Source organism: Thalassophryne amazonica, chromosome 4 (assembly GCF_902500255.1).
Source record: "Thalassophryne amazonica chromosome 4, fThaAma1.1, whole genome shotgun sequence".
In the NCBI taxonomy this organism is placed as follows: Eukaryota; Metazoa; Chordata; class Actinopteri; order Batrachoidiformes; family Batrachoididae; genus Thalassophryne; species Thalassophryne amazonica.
In genome coordinates this window covers 40,340,513-40,361,937 of record NC_047106.1, presented here as the reverse complement: position 1 = coordinate 40,361,937, position 21,425 = coordinate 40,340,513, and the positions used below count along the sequence as shown (strand labels likewise).

The 21,425-nt window shown below is 41.5% G+C and overlaps 1 protein-coding gene across 1 annotated transcript in view; it reads left to right on the top strand.

The window, feature by feature from the left end:
* The window catches only part of LOC117508088 (cytoplasmic dynein 2 heavy chain 1), a 370,951-nt gene that overhangs the window by 153,041 nt on the left and 196,485 nt on the right, over window positions 1–21,425 (top strand). Inside the window, exons 31-34 of the mRNA XM_034167743.1 lie at window positions 134–266; window positions 368–485; window positions 575–687; window positions 17,147–17,260. Of these exons, the coding sequence (XP_034023634.1) occupies window positions 134–266; window positions 368–485; window positions 575–687; window positions 17,147–17,260 (478 nt within the window). The remainder of the gene's footprint in view (window positions 1–133; window positions 267–367; window positions 486–574; window positions 688–17,146; window positions 17,261–21,425) is intronic.

Below are 21,425 nucleotides of genomic sequence, written 5' to 3'. Positions count from 1 at the left end.
AATGAAAAGGCATTGTCCACTCCAAGAAATTCTGAAACTTGAACATGTGCATGGTAAATATGGCTGACTCCAATACATGTCATACACAAATGACAGGATATTATATTTTATACTTCTTCTATGTGTGTAATAGGTCGATAATGTCAGACATTCAGAGGGACAGCAGAGTGGTCTCTCTGAGCTCAAGGGCTGGCATCAGAAACTCTTTGGTTACCATACTGGATCAACTACAGCGCTGCCAAAAGTCACTCAATGAGTTTCTGGAGGTAAAAACTCAAGCACATAAAATACAAAGTAGCTTATTCATACAATATCTAACTTTTATTGACTATGTGTTTTATTGACTTTATGTCTTTGGTTTTTCAAGGAGAAGCGTTCTGCATTTCCACGGTTCTATTTCATAGGAGATGATGATCTGTTAGAAATTCTCGGCCAGGCAACTAATCCGACAGTGATCCAGTCACACCTCAAGAAACTGTTTGCTGGTCAGAAAGCTTTCTTTGTTTTGTTTTTTCTTCGGTATTAGGAACATAGTCTTGTTGTTTTAGATTCTTTGTTTGTGTTTTCTCTGTAGGGATCCACAGTGTGATGTTTGATGAGCAGTGCCAGCAGATTATTGCCATGTGTTCTTTAGAAGGAGAGGTTGTACGCCTCAGAAACTTTGTACGCATCTCTGGCCTTGTGGAGGTAAAAGGACTATCATGGAAAAATGTCATTTGACACTGGGTGCATGTGGTTCCTTCTGAGGTCTTTGAATACGAGGTCTGTTAGAAAAGTATCCGACCTTTTTATTTTTTGCAAAAACCATATGGATTTGAATCACGTGTGATTGCATCAGCCAAGCTTGAACCTTCGTGCGCATGCGTGAGTTTTTTCACACCTGTCGGTTGCGTCATTTGCCCGTGAGCAGGCTTTGTGTGAGCAGTGGTCCACCCCTCTCGTCGGATTTTTATTGCGAATAAAATGTCTGAACGATTTGGAGCTTTGCTGCATCAAATTTTTCCAGAAACTGTGTGAGAGACCTCCAGGTGGACACCATTCGTAAAATTCAGATGGCTTTCAGGGACGATTTTATGGGGATTACACAGATTAAGGAGTGCTCCAGCCGGTTTAAAGACCGCCCACAGCTGCTGAGAGCGCGCCGCGCTCCTAGCGCCAATTGACAGGCTCAAACCCCGCTGAAACAACCAGATCATTTCCAACGTGAATTTTCCGAATGGTGTCCACCTAGAGGTCTCTCACAGTTTCTGGAAAAATTTGATGCAGCAAAACTCCAAATTGTTCAGACATTTTATTTGCAATAAAAATCCGACGTGAGGGGTGGACCACTGCTCACACAAAGCCTGCTCACAGGCGAATGACGCAACAGGCTTGAAAAAACTCACGCATGCGCACGAAGGTTCAAGCTTGGCTGATGCAATCACACGTGATTCAAATCCATATGGTTTTTGCAAAAAATAAAAAGGTCGGATACTTTTCTAACAGACCTCGTATACAGTAAAACCTGCCCAAACCGTCATTGTATAAACCGGACATTCATACTCACTGGACAAAAGCAAAAGTCCCAATGCTTTTGTATGGCTTTCCATGTAATAAGCACCATATATATCGGATTTTGTATAAAGGATTTTTGCTCACATTAGACAAAATGTCCCGCCCCTTCATAATGTATTTCCATTAAAAACCCCTCGCATGTACCAGACAGCAGTCTGGACGTGTCCAGTAACAGAGGTACGAAATGAATTTCAGCACAGACACGGGACCAAAACAAGGCAGGCTTTAATTCATGCCCAGTGATTATTCACAAAATTCTGCTTGTTGCCTGCAGTGTAATATGGTGTTAAGTTTCACACATATTCCTGGGTGTGACAAACCAAACTGCTTTAGATCAGAGCCCTCTGCGTGGCTGCAAACCCTCTCCATAGCCTGGTTGAAACAACAGAGACTGCAAAAGGCTGTGTTTTCTCACTTTTTCATTTCATTAAAAGTTTTTGCAGTGCGCCCAGCGATTACATTTCAATCATGGATCAAATACCTTTGGCAGAAAAGTCCACAAATACGAGGTCTGTTAGAAAAGTATCCGACCTTATTATGTTTTTCAAAAACCATATGGATTTGAATCACATGTGATTGCGTCAGCCAAGCTTGAACCCTTGTGCGCATCCGTGAGTTTTTTCATGCCTGTCGGTTGCTTCATTCGCCTGTGAGCAGGCTTTGAGTGAGGTGTGGTCTACCCCTCTCGTCTATTTTTTATTGCGAATAAATGTCTGAATGATTTGGATCTTTGCAGCGCGCTCCCAGCGCCGATGAACAGGCTGACACCCCGCACAAACAACCAGATCATTTCCAACGTGAAAGCTTTGTTGATCCGGGACCTCGTCTGACTTTCGCAAAAAGGCAGAAGATGTGGACATCAGCACTTTTTCCGGCACATTCCACCATTACAGGAGTTTTTTTTTCATGGAAAAAGAAGCCGAGGGACGTGCCACGGAGCCGTTCATTACGTGGGACAAAACCACCTCAGTGTTGGTCTCACAGGATGGCTTAAAGGTGGATTTCAGACGGATTCCGGTTGCTTTCCAGTCGTGTGAATATCCGATTGTGATTGCGCATGTGCTGAACATGCCAGAACATGTCCTGTGAGGCTTCATCACGGCGTTTCTTTTCGCCATGCAGCTCCGCCGCGATGCGCGGAATTCCTCCGCCTTTGTTCCTCTTTCCATGACAAAAACTCCTGTAACAGTGAAATGTGCCGTTCATTTCTAGACTGGAGGTGGTTTTGTCCCGCGTAATGAACGGCTCCGTGGCGTGTCCCTCGGCTTCTTTTTCCATGAAAAAAAAACTGTAACGGTGGAATGTACCGGAAAAAGTGCTGATGTCCACATCTTCTGCCTTTTTGCGAAAGTCAGACGAGGTCCCGGATTAACAAAGCTTTCACGTTGGAAATGATCTGGTTGTTTGTTTGGGGTGTCAGCCTGTCCATCAGCGCTGGCAGCAGTTGTGGGCCATCCTTAAAGGGGCAGTAACACCCCGTAATCTGTTTAATCCCCATAAAATCGTCCCTGAAAGCCATATTAATTTTTCGAACGGTGTCCACCTGGAGGTCTCTTACAGTTTCTGGAAAAAAATTGATGCAGCAAAGATACAAATCGTTCAGACATTTATTCGCAATAAAAAATAGACGAGAGGGGTAGACCACACCTCACTCAAAGCCTGCTCACAGGCGAATGAAGCAACTGACAGGCATGAAAAAACTCAGGCATGCGCACAAGGGTTCAAGCTTGGCTGAAGCAATCACACGTGATTCAAATCCATATGGTTTTTGAAAAAAAATAATAAGGTCGGATACTTTTCTAACAGACTCGTATGACCACCTTCAACTTCAACTTCATAACATGGAGTTGGAAAAAGATGCTCAAATGACCTGCAATTCATGGAGGAAATTGCATGTACCTTACTATTGGTTTGGAGGCTGATGATTGTATAAAGAGGTGGAGTTCATTGAGGGACAAATTAATCCAGAAATCGCCACTGTTCCTGCTGTAAATTGCATAAAGACACGACAGAGAACTTTAAAAGGGTCACACGGACGTCGATGTCATTGCATGGCCTCCTTAATTGCAGAAGCATAAATCGGGCTTTAGGATTTTAAAAGAGTGACTAGACTAAATGTAATCATTTTAGTGCAAATAATGCCTGGCACTTATTTAAGGCAGGTGTTTATTTTTTCACACAAAGTTTTGACCCAGTCATTAAATGAGGCAGGTCCCGATTCAAGGTCAGGCTTTTAATCAAGGAAATACGCAAGCCTAATTGGACCTGAGGATTTCCTTTAGATTGTTCGGTGCCTCCTGGCAGTAACTAACCCGTTATAACGGATTTTGTCCGTTTTATACATAAAGGGATTTTGATCATAGCGGACCAATTTGCTGGTCCACCTGAATCCATTATATGTTTTACTGGTTGTGTGTGTATATATATATATATCATTGGTTAAAGTTCTGCTTCACCACGACGGATTTCCGTCATTTGGAAAATTTAACCACACATACGCATACGCACGTGGTGTCACGCGTGTTTTGTGGCCGAAATATGATACTCTCACTGTGGCTTTGCTTTGAACCAATGAAGCATTGATCCGTCTCACTGCTTCGATGGTTTGTTGTATTATTTAGCTTTATCTTAATTTTCCCCCCCTAAAACCCTAAAGAGCATATGTCTCTGAGTAATATTTACCTTTTTAATATTAAACTGACCTGTTATGGACTTCTGAAACAGTTGATAGATGTATTCTATAACTTAAGAACGTGACCAATGCTAATACGTTAGCATGTCTATGGCATTTTCAATGTTAAAGTTAGCATTAAGCTGTTCGCATCTCAGCAGTTTGTGCATTTGTTTTCTGTATAATAAATAATTAATGGCTTAGCGTTTGTTGTTGTAAAAGAATCAAATGTATTACGAATTGTAATATTTTTTAAATTTATTTTTATTTATATATTAATAATAATAGTGACAACAACAAAAGTAATAATAACTAATATTGCTACAATACAACTTTAGAGAAACAGACAAAAAGAACCTGATAAAACAAAACTCAACAGAAAAGGTAAAACCAACTAACAGTGAACATAAATAAATAAGGTGTCTCTGGGTTTTCTGAGGGACAGTCTGACTATCAGAAAGCTGTGAAGGAGGCAAAGCAGAATATCTGTCTCATATTATTTCTAGCAACTGTCATCGTCCCAGTGTGTTATTTCAGACTATAAACTCAGTTGTAAATCCACGCACCTCTGTTTTGATGGACGCTACAACCACAACCTGTGAGGAGTTTCTTCAGTTTTTTATTGACAAGGTTTCATCAGTCAGACAGAACGCTGATCAGAACTGTAATGTTGAGTTGTCTGCTCCTCGTGCACATTCTGCTGTGCTCGAGCAGTTTGAGCCCATTTCTTTTGCATCTCTTGCTGAAGTTGTGAAACACATAAAATCTACAAGTTGTCCTTCAGATGTTGTTCCAGTTAAGGTGCTGAAGGAGGTTTTTAATACTGTTGGGGCGGGTCTCCTAACTTTTATTAATGCTTGTTAGGGGTGTCACGATTTCGATATTTCATTGAAATCGATCGAAATTACGTTATGGTCTCGAGCCTCGAAGTCAAAAAGGGGATCGACGATCCCGCCCCCTAAGCTGCGCAAGCACGCACGCAATGCAGTACACTGTAGCCGACGCCGCTAGTTTGCTAACCTGCAGAGTATGTCACCATGGCAAGTGCACATAAGGACGCCTTACTGGAGCTGGAAGCCGCTCCTGCTTCTCTTAAATCAGCAGTATGGAAATATTTTGCGTTCGCGGTGAGTTATGTCGACAGCGTTCGTGTTGTCGACAAGAAGACAACAGTGTGCAAAATGTGCTACACGCGTGTGCCTTACCCGGCTACGGGAAACACAACGAACATGGCTGGACACACTCGCCGTCATCACAAAGATGTTGATTTGGCTGGAAAAACATCATCATTGGTCCAGCCAACTATTGACTCTTTGTTTGTAATGAAACTTGCACAGACCTCAGCTCGCGCTAAAGCAATAACTAACGCTATAGGGCTATTCATAGCAGCAGACCTGCAGCCTTATTCAGTGGTGGAAAACACTGGGTTTAAACATTTAATTAGCGTACTTGAGCCGCGCTACAGTATTCCCAGCAGATCGCATCTTACAACCAAATTGTTGCCCTCCATGTATGAAGATGCTAAAGAAAAAGTTTTGAGGGGTCTAAGCACTGCAGAGTTAGTTGCCATAACAACAGATGGCTGGACCTCAAGAGCAACTGAGAGCTACATTACAGTGACAGCACACTACGTCAATAATGATTGGGAGATTGAAAGTCCAGTACTTCAAACTCGCCCTATCTATGAATCACACACAAGCGATAATTTGGTAGAAGTGCTAAAGGAAGCAGTATTAGAATGGAAACTGGATAAACAAAATACAACCATCCCCGTGACCACTGATAATGCCAAAAACATTGTCAATGCCTCAAATGCAGCTGGATTGTCACCGCATATAGGGTGTTTTGCACACACAGTAAACCTGGCATCACAGAAGGGGTTGGGAGTAAACCAGATTTCTCGTCTGTTGAGCAAAGTCAGGAGAGTCGTCACCTTCTTTCATAAGAGCACGACTGCAGCAGTTGTCTTAAAGGCCAAACAAGAGATGCTCCAGCTTCCTCCTCACAAGCTGATTCAAGACGTCACTACAAGGTGGAACTCCAGCTATGACATGCTCAAACGCTACTTAGAGCAACAAGCTGCTGTTTATTCTGCACTCACAGAAAAAGATGTTAAAAAGAATGCCAAAGATCTCATCACACTCTCTGATCAAGATGTGACTGTTCTGGAGGATGTGGTTGAGGTTCTGAAGCCCATGAAAACAATCACAACTCTATTGAGCTCAGAACAGCAGCCCACTGTGTCTATGATCCTGCCACTCAAACACTCCATTCTCACAACAATGAAACATACTGGCACAGATTCACAGATTGTGAAGGATGTTAAATCTGCTATAGCAACCAACATTGAAGGGAGGTATTCAGATCTCAGTCTTCAACAGTTCCTGAATGAGAGCACTGCCTTGGACCCTCGGTTCAAGTCTTTACCCCATCTGGATGACCCCTCTCGGAAAGAGATATTCAACAGTCTGGCTGAGAAAATCCCACACAGGTATGTGACCAATTGAAATTCATATGATGAAATGTCAGCTATTAATAGTGATGCAAATTTATCTTGTAATTGAAATACTGATACATTTATAAATTTATATTCTTTTTTTAGACTCAGGCCTCAGGAAATGCGACCAGCCAATACCATGCAGAGAACCCAGAAACTGCAGCATCCAGTGAAGGCAGCTACCCAGCAAAGAGAATCACACTCAGTGAACTGTTTGGTGACTTTTAGCACAGCCTCCACTACATCAACAACACCAAAATCATGGCCTGATGTTGTCAAGGAGGAGATTGAGCTATACAGGATGGCAAAAGTAATTTCTGTGGATGCAAATCCACTGAAATGGTGGAAAAACAATGAGCATCAGTACCCAAATTTGTCCAAACTTTCCAAACATTATCTTGCTGTGCAAGCAACAAGTGTAGCAAGTGAGAGAGTGTTCTCCACAGCAGGGGATATTGTGACTGCTCATAGAGCAGCCCTTTCTCCAGAGAATGTGGACATTCTCATCTTCTTAAACAAAAACTTGAAAATATAAAAATAACTGTTGTCTTGTCTAGCCACAAATATGTTAATAGTTTTGGTACCTTAAGGAGCATCTTTCTCCCCACATAAAGTTATACCTTAGTTAAAGAAAAATGACAGTTGTCATTCTCAGGGACCAAAAGTTTTATTTTTTTATGTTCAACTGTTGTAGGATAGAGTTTAGTTTGTTATGGCTCTAATTGTTCTATTACTTTGCACATGACTGTTACTGTATTTTTTTTATTATTTTGTTATGTTGCACATTGCTATTTTAATAGCGCACACTGCTGCTACCAAAAAAAGCCACTAGATGGCAGCTACCCTCTGTGACCTCTAATTTTTGTTATTATTATATTTGTTTTTGTTGTTCCACTTGACTCAGAAGATTGTTATATCTTAATTAAATTATTAAAATTTTACCATTAGTGCCTAATGTGATGTATTACAAAAAGTATCACTTGTACCAAGCCAAACTTTGATGAATCAAACCAATGACTGATCATAGACTAATCTAAACCTGGCATAGGCCTCTCTGTTGTAAGAAAAAGAGAATCGAATCGAATCGTGACCCTAAAATCGAAAATAAAATCGAATCGAGGATTTGGAGAATCGTGACACCCCTAATGCTTGTCTTAGATCAGGATCTGTTCCAGCTGCTTTTAAACATGCTGTGGTTCGATCTCTTCTTAAAAAACCTCACCTGGACTCGACAGTTTTATCCAATTTCAGACCTTTGTCTCATCTGCCATTTCTGTCTAAGGTTTTAGAAAAGGTTGTCTTTTTACAGTTACAATCATTTTTAGAAGACAATCTCATCTTTGAAAAATTCCAATCTGGGTTTAGATCGTGACACAGCACTGAGTCAGCACTTTTAAAAGTTCATAATGACATTACCTTGTCGTGGATGCAGGGAATCCTGCTGTGCTGGTTCTTTGGACCTCACAGCAGCCTTTGATACTGTGGATCACACAGTACTTGTTTCCCGGTTAGAACATTTTATTGGCATTCAGGGTACTGCACTTAAGTGGTATGGATCATATTTGGCTGAAAGGAGCTTTTCTGTCATGATTGGGGACCTCTCCTCATCACCTGCTCATCTGTCTTGTGGAGTGCTGCAGGGTTCTGTCCTTGGGCCGATTCTGTTTTCTTTGTACATTCTGCCATTGGGGTCAATTATAACCCAGCACAATCTGTCCTTTCATTGTTATGCAGATGATCTGCAAATCTATCTGCCTGTGAGGACTAATGAGAGTGATGCTTTGTCATCATTATTTAATTGTATTCACAATATAAAGCAGTGGCTGTCCCAAAACTTCCTTTACCTGAATGATGGTAAAACGGAGATCATGGTGTTTGAGCGCTCTGGCATACCAAATGTGGTAACACCAAATTTTGGTGCTTTGGCTAACTATGTAAAACCAGCTGTCAGGAATTTGGGAGTGATACTCATATATGACAGCTGTTTGAGGTTCGATCAACAGATAAACTCTGTTGTCAAAGCTATTTTTTTCCAGCTTCGCCTTTTGGCTAAAATAAAGCACTTTCTTAGTAGACGTGATCTTGAGACAGCTATTCATGCTTTCATCAGCTCAAGACTTGATTATTGTAATGCACTTTATTCTGGCATTAATCAGTCTTCTCTTGCACATCTCCAATTGGTGCAGAATGCTGCTGCTTGTCTTTTAACAAATACTTTTAGACGTGAGCATATTACACCCGTCCTGTACTCACTCCACTGGCTTCCAGTTCATTTTAGAATTGATTTTAAAATTTTAATGTTTGTTTTTAAAGCTATTTATGGTCTTGTCCCTCCCTACTTGTCTGAAATTCTAACTTTGCGCACCTACAGTAGGACATTAAGGGCGTCTGGCCAGCTTTACTTAGATGTTCCAAGGTCAAGATATAAATGCTGGGGTGACAATGCTTTCGCGGTAGCTGGCCCCAGACTGTGGAATGAGCTACCTCTTGAGTTACGTACTATTCCTGACCTAGCACTTTTTAAATCTAAGTTAGACTTATTCACTTAAACTGGCTTTTAACACTTAGTGGAGAGGTGACATGTTCTGTTTTTTATGTGCTGTTTTAAAATTTTATTCTTTGTGTTTTATTTTTGTGAATTCGTGTTTTTAATGTTAAGCAGTTTGGACACCAGTCGGTGCTGTAAAGCACTTTATAAATAAATGTAGAATGATTGATTGATTGAAATAAATATAGAAATAAATAACTTTCCTGTGAACACCTAGTGACTCTTACACCTCCACTTCATCTCTGTTTTATTTAAGTTTAATGACAGTTTGTTTCGGTCAAACCACATCTAAGCTGTGTTTTTACACAAGAAAAACAAAAAATGCAGTAAACTGCACATTTGTGTCTTTTTTCATGAAAATAACATGAAAGATCACATATTACACTTTAGTCAGGCCTTTAAAATACTTTTGTGGACTCTTGCTGTAATATGTTGTTAGTGGTTGTGATACAGTAGTTGCTGTAGGCATTTAAAAATGCTCATAATTGGGTGAAACCTGATGGAAATCTCTGTGGTGTGTCGGTGATGCATGTATGTGCAAAACAAAAACATTACTCCAGGTATGTTTTTGACGAGAATATAACATCATAACTTTATTACAAGCTCAAACGTTGATGTTGCGTGACAAAGTCCTTTTAATAATAACTCACTTCAAGAGATAATGGCAAAACTCACATGTAAGTAAAAAAAAAACAAACCAACAAACAACAACAAAAAATGATTAATGGATTACTAAAATAATCGTTAGTTGCAGCCCTAGTTTGTTTTAGGAGTGAGAGCATTTTACCAATTAAATGTGAATAAGCCAGTTTTGACGTTGTCAGTTGCTTTAGACCCTAATTTTGTATTTTATTGACTGTACAGCCAGCAACACAGCACCCATTTGGTGCATTCACCAGATTAGAACAGATCAAAATACTACAGAAGACAAAGAATTTTTACTTCACACTTTGAAGTGACTTTGATTTGTTTCAGAGGGCTTCATACTCATTAAAATTCACCAGAATGTACAAAATTTGACTTGCTCTTTTAAAAAATTTCTGTGGGAGATTCCCTAGACCCCCATAGTTTGAAGAGATTTTTCTTTGTTTCAGAGGGCTTCATACCCATTAAAATTCACCAGAATATACAAAATTTGACTTACTGTTTTAAAAGATTTCTGGGGAAGCACCCCCAGACCCCCCATAATCAATACTGTGTTTTTACTTAACAGTTTGAAGTGAGTTTTCTTTGTTTCAGAGGGCTTCATACCCATTAAAATTTACCAGAATATACAAAATTTGACTTAATTTTTAAAAACATTTCTGGGGGAAATCCCCCAGACCCCCCATAATCAATGCTATGTCTTTACTTCACAGATTGAACTGTTTTATTTGTTTCCAAGGGCTTCATACCTGTTAAAATTCACCAGAATACACAAAATGTGTAAATGTATGTACCTTTATGTTCACGTTCTGCATTCTTTTTATGCTTTGTTTGTCTCTCCTTAGAGGCTATTTAGAATAGATTTGTATGCTGTATAATGTGTTTATTGTATTTATTGAGGAAAAAAGAGTGTGTGCCCCCACTATGCCACATTTTAGGGAATTGCTGGCATTGATTTTTGCCATATATATATATATATATACACAGTATACAGTATACAGTGAGGGAAATAAGTATTTGAACACCCTGCAGTTTTGCAAGTTGTCACAGTTAGAAATCATGGAGGGGTCTAAAATTTTCATCTTAGGTGCATGTCCACTAATCTAAAAAAAAAAAAAAAAAATCCAGAAATCACAATGTATGATTTTTTAATAATTTATTTGTATGTTACTGCTGCAAATAAGTATTTGATCCCCTACCAACCAGCAAGAATTCTGGCTCACACAGACCTGTTAATTTTTCTTTAAGAAGCCCTCTTAATCTGCACTCTTTACCTGTATTAATTGCACCTGTTTGAACTTGTTAAACAGAGGGACCACCACCCCGGTCTGCCAATCCAGAGGCACTGTCCCCGATCGGCACGCAATGTTGCAGAGGCGTGTCAGCCAAGACAGTCCTACAACATCCAGAGACTTAAGGTACTCAGGAATGATTTCATCCACCCCAGGAGCCTTGCCACCGAGGAGCTTTCTAACCACCTCGGTGACTTCGGCCTGGGTAATGGATGAGTCCGCCTCTGAGTCCCCAGTCTCTGCTTCCTCTTCCAGAAAAATGAAGCATCCATCACCTCTCCAGGAGTTGGGTACCAGAGCTCAAGCTGTGCGTGGAGGTGAGCCCGACTATTTCTAGTCGGTATCTCTCAACCTCCCGCACAAGCTCAGGCTCCTTCCCCCCCCAGCGAGGTGACATTCCACGTCCCAACAGCCAGGGGCTGTGAGCATGGACCGGACCGCCTGGCCACCCGTCCTCGACCGCCACCCAATCCTCTCTGCACCCGACCCCCATGGCCCCCTCTGCAGGTGGTGAACCCACAGGAGGGCGGGCCCATGTCGCTCTTTCGGGCTGAGCCCGGCCGAGCCCCATGGGCTAAGGCCCGACCACCAGGCGCTCGCGCGTGAGCCCCAACCTCAGGCCTGGCTCCAGGGTGGGGCCCCGGCTCCGCCATACCGGGTGACATCTCGGTCCTTGATTTTTTTTACTGGTCATGGAGGTTCTGAACTGCCCTTAGTCTGACCCGTCACCTAGGACCTGTTTGCCTTGGGAGACCCTACAGGGAGCACAAAGCCCCCGACAACATAGCTCCTAGGATCATCCGGGTACGCAAACTCCACCACCACGATAAGGTGGCAGCTAGAGGGGGAGACTGTATCTGTATATATCTGTATCTGTATATATTTACAGATATTTACATAATCTGTAAAAAAAAAATATATATATATATATATATATATATACGAGGTCTGTCCAAAAAGTAACGGACCTTTTTATTTTGAGTTTTTTCACGCCTGTCGGTTGTGTCATTCACCTGTGGGCAGGCTTTGAGTGAGCACTGGTCCAGCCCCCTCGTCAGATTTTCATTGACAGGGAAATGGCTGTGCGACTGCCGCTTTGCTCCATGAAAATTTTTTCAGAAACTGTGACAGACAGCCAGGTGGAAACCATTCGCAAAATTCAGATGGCTTTCGGTGAAGATTCTATGGGCGTCACACAGATTAAGGACCATTACAACCGGATTAAAGACGGCCCACACCGGCGGAGGGCGCGCCGCGCTCCAAGCGGCCATCGACAGGCTGAAACGACCAGATCATTTCCAAAATGAAGGCTGTGTTGATCCGGCACGTCGTGTGACTACCAGAGAAATCGCAGAAAATGTGGACATCAGCACTTTTGTGGCACATTCTACTGTTACAGGAGATTTTGTAATGAAAGACGTGCGGAGGAATTCGCGCGTCGGGACGGAGCCACTCATGGCGCACAACAAACTTCCTCCGTGTTGGAAACCATTTGGAAGATTCAGACGGCTTTCGGTGGCTTTTCAGTCAAGTGAGTATCCAAGAAATTGTGTAACAGCTGGGCATGCCACAACTTGTCCTGTGAGACTTCCAAGATGGAGGTGTTTGTTGTGCGCCATGAGCGGCTCCGTCCTGACGTGCGCATTCCTCTGCACGTCTTTCATTACAAAATTTCCTGTAACAGTGGAATGTGCCGCAGAAGTGCTGATGTCCACATTTTCTGCGATTTCTCTGGTAGTCACACGACGTTCCGGATCAACACAGCCTTCACTTTGGAAAGGATCTGGTCGTTTCAGCCTGTCGATGGCCGCTTGGAGCGCGGCGCGCCCTCCGCCGGTGTGGGCCGTCTTTAATCCGGTTGTAATGGTCCTTAATCTGTGTGACGCCGATAGAATCTTCACCGAAAGCCATCTGAATTTTGTGAATGGTTTCCACCTGGCTGTCTGTCACAGTTTCTGAAAAATTTTCATGGAGCAAAGCGGCAGTCGCTCAGCCATTTCCCTGACAATGAAAATCCGACGAGGGGGCTGGACCAGTGCTCACTCAAAGCCTGCCCACAGGCGAATGACGCAACCGACAGGCGTGAAAAAACTCACGCATGCGCGCAAAGGTTCAAGCTTGGCTGATGCAAGTGCACATGATTCAAATCCATATAGTTTTTGAAAAAAATAAAAAGGTCCGTTACTTTTTGGACAGACCTCGTATATTTACAATCCCAGTTCCAGTGAAGTTGGGACGTTGTGTAAAATGAAAATAAAAACAGAATACAATGATTTGAAAATCCTCTTCAACCTATATTCAATTGAATACACCACAAAGACAAGATATTTAATGTTCAAACTGATAGACTTTGTGCAAATATTTGCTAATTTTGAAATGGATACCTGCAACACATTTCAGAAAAGTTGGGACGGGGCAACAAAAGACTGCGAAAATTGATGAATGCTCAAAGAGCACCTAATTAGAAACAGGTGAGTGTCATGATTGGAGCATCCCCAAAGGTCTCAGCCATTCACAAGCAAAGTTGGGGCGAGGATCACCACTTTGTGAACAGCTGCGCAAAAAAATAGTCCAACAGTTCATGAACAATGTTTCTCGATGTTCAATGGAAAGGAATTTAGGGATTCTATCATCTACAGTCCATAATAAGAAGATTCAGAGAATCTGGAGAACTTTCTACGTGTAAGCGGCAAGGCCGAAAACCAACATTGAATGACCTTTGATCCCTCAGGCGGCACTGCATTAAGAACCGACATCATTCTGTAAAGGATCTTACCGCGTGGGCTCAGGAACACTTCAGAAAACCATTGTCAGTTAACACAGTTCGTCACTACATCTACAAGTGCAAGTTAAAACTCTACCATGCAAAGCGAAAGCCATATATCAACAACATCCAGAAACGCTGCCACCTTCTCTGGGCCCAAGCTCATTTGAAATGGACAGGCGCGAAGTGGAAAAGTGTGCTGTGGTCTGATGAGTCCACATTTCAAATTGTTTTTGGAAGTCATGGATGTTGTATCCTCTGGACAAAAAAGGAGAAATACCATCCAGATTGTTACCAGCACAAATTTCAAAAGACAGCATTTATGATGGTATGGGGGGTGTTAGTGCCCATGACATGGACAACTTGCACAGGGACACCCCTGCTTATTTCAGCAAGACAATGCCAAGCCACATTCTGCACATGTTACAACAGCATGACTTTGTAGTAAAAGAATGCGGGTACTAGACTGGTCTGCCTGCAGTCCAGACCTGTCGCCCATTGAAAATGTGTGGTGCATTATAAAGCGCAAAATACCACAACAGAGACCCCGGACTGTTGAACAGCTGAATTCATGCATCAAGCAAGAATGGGAAATAATTCTACCTACAAAGCTTCAACAATTAGTGTCGTCAGTTCCCAAATGGTTATTGAGTGTTGTTAGAAGGAAAGGTGGTGTAACACAGTGGTAAACATACCACTGTCCCAGCTTTTTTCAAACGTGTTGCAGGCATCCATTTCAAAATGAGCAAATATTTGCACAAAAACAATAAAGTTTAGCAGTTTGAACATTAAATATCTTGTCTTTGTGGTCTATTCAAATGAATATAGGTTGAAGAAGATTTGCAAATCATTGTATTCTGTTTTTATTTACATTTTACACAATGTCCCAACTTCATTGGAATTGTGGTTGTGTGTATATATATATATATATATATATATATATATATATATATATATATACAGTGAGGAAAATAAATATTTGAACATCTTGCGGTTTTCCAAGTTCTCCCACTTAGAAATCATGGAGGGGTCTGAAATTTTCATCTTAGGTGCATGTCCACTGTGAGAGACATAATCTAAAAAAAAATCCGGAAATCACAATGTATGATTTTTTTTAAACAATTTATTTGTATGTTACTGCTGCAAATAAGTATTTGAACACCTGTGAAAATCAATGTTAGTATTTGGTACAGTAGCCTTTGTTTGCAATTACAGAGGTCAGACGTTTCCTGTAGTTTTTTACCAGGTTTGCACACACTACAACAGGGATTTTGGTCCACTCCTCCATACAGATCTTTCAGATTTGGAGTCTCAGCTCCCTCCAAAGATTTTCTATTGAGTTCAGGTCTGGAGACTGGCCAGGCCACTCCAGGACCTTGAAATGCGTCTTACGGAGCCCCTCCTTAGTTGCCCTGGCTGTGTGTTTGGGGTCATTGTCATGCTGGAAGACCCAGCCATGACCCATCTTCAATGCTCTTACTGAGGGAAGGAGGTTGTTTGCCAAAATCTCGCAATATATGACCCCATCCATCCTCCCTTCATTACAGTGCAGTCGTCCTGTCTCCCTTGCAGAAGAGCACCCCCAGAGTATGATGTTTCCAACCCCATGCTTCACGGTTTGGATGGTTGTCTTGGGGTTGTTCTCATCCTCTAAACATGGTAAGTGTAGTTGATTCCAAAAACCTCTATTCTGGTCTCATCTGACCACATGACCTTCTCCCATGCCTCCTCTGGATCATCCAGATGGTCACTGGTGAACTTTAAATGGGCCTGGACGTGCTGGCTTGAGCAGGGGGACCTTGCTGACCTGCAGGATTTTAAACCATGACAGCATCATGTGTTACTAATGTAATCTTTGTGACTGTGCTCCCAGCTCTCTTCAGGTCATTGATCATGTCCTCCTGTGTAGTTCTGAGCTTTCTCAGAATCATCCTTACCCCACAAAGTGAGATCTTGCATGGAATCCCAGACCGAGGGAAACTGACAGTCATCGTGGGTTTCTTCCTCTTTCTAATAAATAATCATAACAGTTGTTGTCTTCTACCAAGCTGCTTGCCTGTTGTCCTGTAGTCCATCCCAGCCTTGTGCAGGTCTACAGTTTTGTCCCTGGTGTCCTTAGACAGCTCTTTGGTCTTGGCTATGGTGGGCAGGTTGGAGTGTGGTTGATTGTGTAAACAGGTGTCTTATACAGGTAACAATTTCAAACAGGTGCATACAGGTAAAGAGTGCAGAAGAAGAGGGCTTCTTAAAGAAAAATTAACAGGTCTGTGAGAGTCAGAATTCTTGCTGGTTGGTAGGTGTTCAAATACTTATTTGCAGCAGTAGCATACAAATAAATTATTTAAAAAAAATCATACATTGTGATTTCTGGATTTTTTTTTTAGATTATGTCTCTCACAGTGGACATGCACCTTAGATGAAAATATCAGACAGATTTACACTTGGTTTCAGTGCGCAAGTGTGGAGTTGAGTTAGGAAGGGTATCCAGTGTAAAACTTGTGGCAGATCCACCTCGGATTTGCTGTGGCGACCCCGAGTGAAAAAAGGGAGCAGCTGAAGGGACTTACTTTTTTTCCATGCAATAACTAAACAAATGCCTTGTCAGATTGAAACCCTTTCTTGGAGGTGAATTGGTGGAGGTTAGAGGAAGATTCCTTTTGAAAATGAGGGTTATCATTCATCCAGTATGGTCACCAGGGACGCTATTTTTATTTTCATTTCCGTGCAATAACTAAAAGGATGCCTCGTCAGATTGAAACCATTTTTGGTGATATATTGCTGGAGGCCACAAGAAGGTTACTTTTCAAAAATGGCCACCATCCATTCTCCAGTTTGGCCAGTATGGGTGCCATCTTGATATTCATTTCTTCTTAATATGTAATCTGGTTACATCGTTAAAGTATCTCTTGATGATGTATTGGAGGAGGCTAAAAGAATTATCCTTTCGAAAATGGAGGTCAATACACCACATAGCAATTGTTAAGTGTCAATGTTTTGGTATACAAACACATTTTTAAAGCACCAGTCTTTTGCTATAAAAATAATTTCGACTTCATTATAACCTTGACTGTAAAACCATGCACCAACTTAACGTATTGGGTGGTGGCATAGGTCACACATTGCATTGTTGTTATGTTAAAGGATTTTGTTGTGTGTGATCTGTATGTTTTTGTAGGTGTGGTTGGGTGAGCTGTCTGTAGAAATGAAGAACACTCTGAAGCACCTGCTGTATGAATGCGTGTCAGCAGGGAAGAAAGGGGAAGTGGACCCCTCATGCTACCCATCACAGGTATGAACACAATTTTTGTCCCCCGCTGGCCGAAGACCCAAAACGAGATTATGTTGTGATTTCTGTCTGTCTGTCTGTCCATTCATCCGTTCCTCAAAAGGTATAAGTGTTCTGAAATCAACTCCTCACATTTTTAGGAGGAATTTCATGAAACTTCAAGTCCTTGCATATTATCATATCGTTCGAGTTGGGCCCGTTTTTCTAGAGTTATGGCCCTTGATTAACAAATGTAGACCGTCAGTTTCATGAATTGGTGCCTGCATTCTGAAACAACTCCTCTCACATTTTTAGGAGGAATTTTATGAAATTTGGCACAAATCGTTGTTATAGTTTGGTGATACACATATTATTATATTGTCCGAGCTGGGCCCATTTGACCAGAGTTATGGCCCTTGATTAACAAATCTGGACACATCTCACATATTTCTGAGGAATTTCATGACTATTGGTACAAGTCCTTGATATATGTTGAAAATACACATATAATACTCTCCTGTGATATATTTATTATTCTACCCTGTTGTTAATTAACAAGAAATGTTTCTCTTGATTTATGAAAGAAATTCTTCACTAAAATTACAGGAATTAAAATTCGTCATTACGATGAACTTCTGTATGTTACGCTGTCAAAAGGTGGGTTGCGCGCTGATGCCATCTTGACTAAAAATCAAGTCTAGACGCAAGATATAAAATTTAATGTGTTCAAAATGTAAAAAATCGATTTTTAGAATGTCTGTTTTTGTTTAGTTTTTCCTCCTGGTAGTGGGTTTCCTGCCTGTTCCTCTCTGTCATGCTTGTTGTGGAGATGAGGGGAGGAGGGGTGGGGTGGATGACATATATATATATATATATATATATATATATATATATATATATACACACGAGGTCTATTAGAAAAGTATCCGACCTTATTATTTTTTTCAAAAACCATATGGATTTGAATCACGTGTGATTACATCAGACGTGCTTGAACCCTCGTGGGCATGCAAGAGTTTTTTCACGCCTGTCTGTTACGTCATTTGCCTGTGGGCAGTCTTTGAGTGAGGAGTCGCCCACCCGCTCGTCGATTTTTTCATTGTTTAGGAATGGCTCAGAGACTGCTGCTTTGTTTGATCAAATTTTTTTCAAAACTGTAAGGCACAACTGAGTGGACACCATTCGATAAATTCAGCTGGTTTTCGGTAAAAATTTTAATGGCTGATGAGAGATTTTGGTCTGTAGTGTCGCTTTAAGGACGGCCCACGGCGCCTGACGGCGATCTGCGCTTTGAGGTGGCAGCGTCTCGCCGTTTCAAGTTGAAAACTTCCACATTTCAGGCTCTGTTGACCCAGTAAGTCGTCAGAGAACAGAGAACTTTCAGAAGAAGTCGGCATGAGGAGTTTATTCGGACATTCCATTGTTAATGGACATTTTGTAATGAAAGAACATGCGGGCAGAGTCGCATGTCGGGCTGGACCCGACCGCGGGGGGTCGCGACAGGAATAACACCTCCGTTGGAAACCTTAACGGGCAAGTTGGAACATGCCCAAGCTGTTAAACAATTTCTCAGTTACTCACTTGTTGAAAGCCATCAAAAGCCGCCTGAATTTTACAAATGGTTTTCAACACGGAGGTGTTTTTCCTGTCGCGGCGCACACAGATTTGCCGAGTCGTTTCCGTGAGGACTTGGTGAATTTGCGCGCACGTCTTTCATTACAAAATGTCCTTAAACAGTGGAATGTCCGCATAAAGTCCTCATGCTGGCCTCTTCTGAATCTTCTCTGTTCTCTCACGACGTCCTGGGTGAATTAAGCCTTAAATTAGGATGTTTTCAGGTCGAAACAGGCCGACAACGGCGCCTGGAAGCACTGCACGACGTCCTGCTGCGTGGGAAGTCCTTACACCGACAGAAACACCCCATAATCTCTCATCAGCCGTTAAACTTTTCACCGAAAACCAGCTTCATTTCTCGAATAGTGTCCACTCGGATATTCCTCACAGGTCCAGAAAAAATTTTGATAAAGCAACGCGCGCCGTCTCAAGCAGCGTGTGAAACAAAGGAATTCAGCCGAGAGGGCGGGATCACATCTCACTCAAGGCCTGCCCACAGGGAAATGACGTCACCGACACGCGTGAAAAAACTCACGCATGAGGACGAGGGTTCAAGCATGATTGGTGTAATCGCACGTCATTCAAATCCATATAGTTAAAAAAAAAAATAAAAGGGTCGGTTTATTATCTAATAGACCTTGTATATATATATATATATATATATATATATATAGAGAGAGAGAGAGAGAGAGAGAGAGAGAGAGAGAGAGAGAGAGAGAGAGAGAGAGAGCGAGAGAGAGATGCGTAAGAACTGCATAAGCTGTACTTGCACTCCTCACTGATATATACACTGGCAAGTGAACAGGTGAATTTCTTTATGTGCAGCAGCTGATTACAACATCAGCTACATTTAAAACAATGAGCAGTTACTCTTGATATCAGAACTATTTTTAAACTGCAGTGACTCATGATCAGCTTGTCTAAAATTGTTATAATAATTTCCTTGCCCTAATAATGCCTCTGATGAAATGAACAGATTAAGAAAAATAATATTTTCTTAGTTGTTTTAGCTACTGAACGAAGCACTATTAATACACCCCCAATTCCAGTGAAGTTGGGACATTGTGTAAAATGTAAATAAAAACAGAATACAATGTTTTGCAAATCCTCTTCAACCTATACTCAATTGAATACACCACAAAGACAAGATATTTAATGTTCAAACTGATAAACTTTGCAACATGTTTCAAAAAAGCTGGGACAGTGGTATGTTTACCACTGTGTTACATCACCTTTCCTTCTAACAACACTCAGCATTTGGGAACTGAGGACACTAATTGTTGAAGCTTTGTAGGTGGAATTCTTTCCCATTTTTGCTTGATGTACGACTTCAGTTGTTCAACAGTCCGGGGTCTCTGTTGTCGTAATTTGCACCTAATAGTGCGCCACACATTTTCAGTGGGCGACAGGTCTGGACTGCAGGCAGGCCACTCTAGTACCCGCACTCTTTTACTACGAAGTCATGCTGTTGTTACACGTGCAGAATGTGGCTTGGCATTGGCTTGCTGAAATAAGCAGGGACGTCCCTGAAAAAGACGTTGCTTGGATGGCAGCATGTGTTGCTCCAAAACCTAGATGTACCTTTCAGCATTGATGGTGCCTTCACACATGTGTAACACACCCCCATACCATCACAGATGCTGGCTTTTGAACTTAGCACTGGTAACAGGCGGCGTTTCTGGGTGTTGTTGATGTATGGCTTTCGCTTTGCATAGTAGAGTTTTAACTTGCACTTGTAGATGTAGTGACGAACTGTGTTAACTGACAATGGTTTTCTGAAGTGTTCTTGAGCCCACACGGTAACATCCTTTATACAATGATGTCAGTTTTTAATGCAGTGCCGCCTGAGGGATAGAAAGTTACGGGCATTCAATGTTGGTTTTTGGCCTTGCCGCTTATGTGCAGAAAGTTCTCCAGATTCTCTGAAAATTCTGATTATATTATGGACTGTAGATGATGGAATCCCTAAATTTCTTGCAATTGAACGTTGAGAAACATTGCTCTTAAACTGTTGGACTATTTTTTTCATTCAGTTGTTCACAAAGTGGTGATCCTCGCCCCATCTTTATTGTGAACGGCTGAGCCTTTTGGCAATGCGCCTTTTATACCCAATCATGACACTCACCTGTTTCCAAACAGGTGTTCTTTGAGCATTCATCAACTTTCCCAGTCTTTTGTTGCCCCATCCCAACTTTTTTGAAACGTGTTGCAGGCATCCATTTCAAGATGAGAGAATATTTGCACAAAAACAATAAAGTTTATCAGTTTGAACATTAAATATCTTGTCTTTGTGGTGTATTCAATTGAATGTAGGTTGAAGAGGATTTGCAAATCATTGTATTCTGTTTTTATTTACATTTCACATAATGTCCCAACATCATTGGAATTTGGGTTGTACACACATATAACTAGTACCCCAGATATGTGTATTCTACAATATGAAGATTATCCATTGAATTCCTTCTTTAGTACAGCTCTTGGAAATTTTGTAGTTTTTGCGAGAATTGACAAACTGCCATTTTTGTGATGCTACAGAATGAAAAATTAGCTCTGTATCCCATTTTTGAAATGTAAT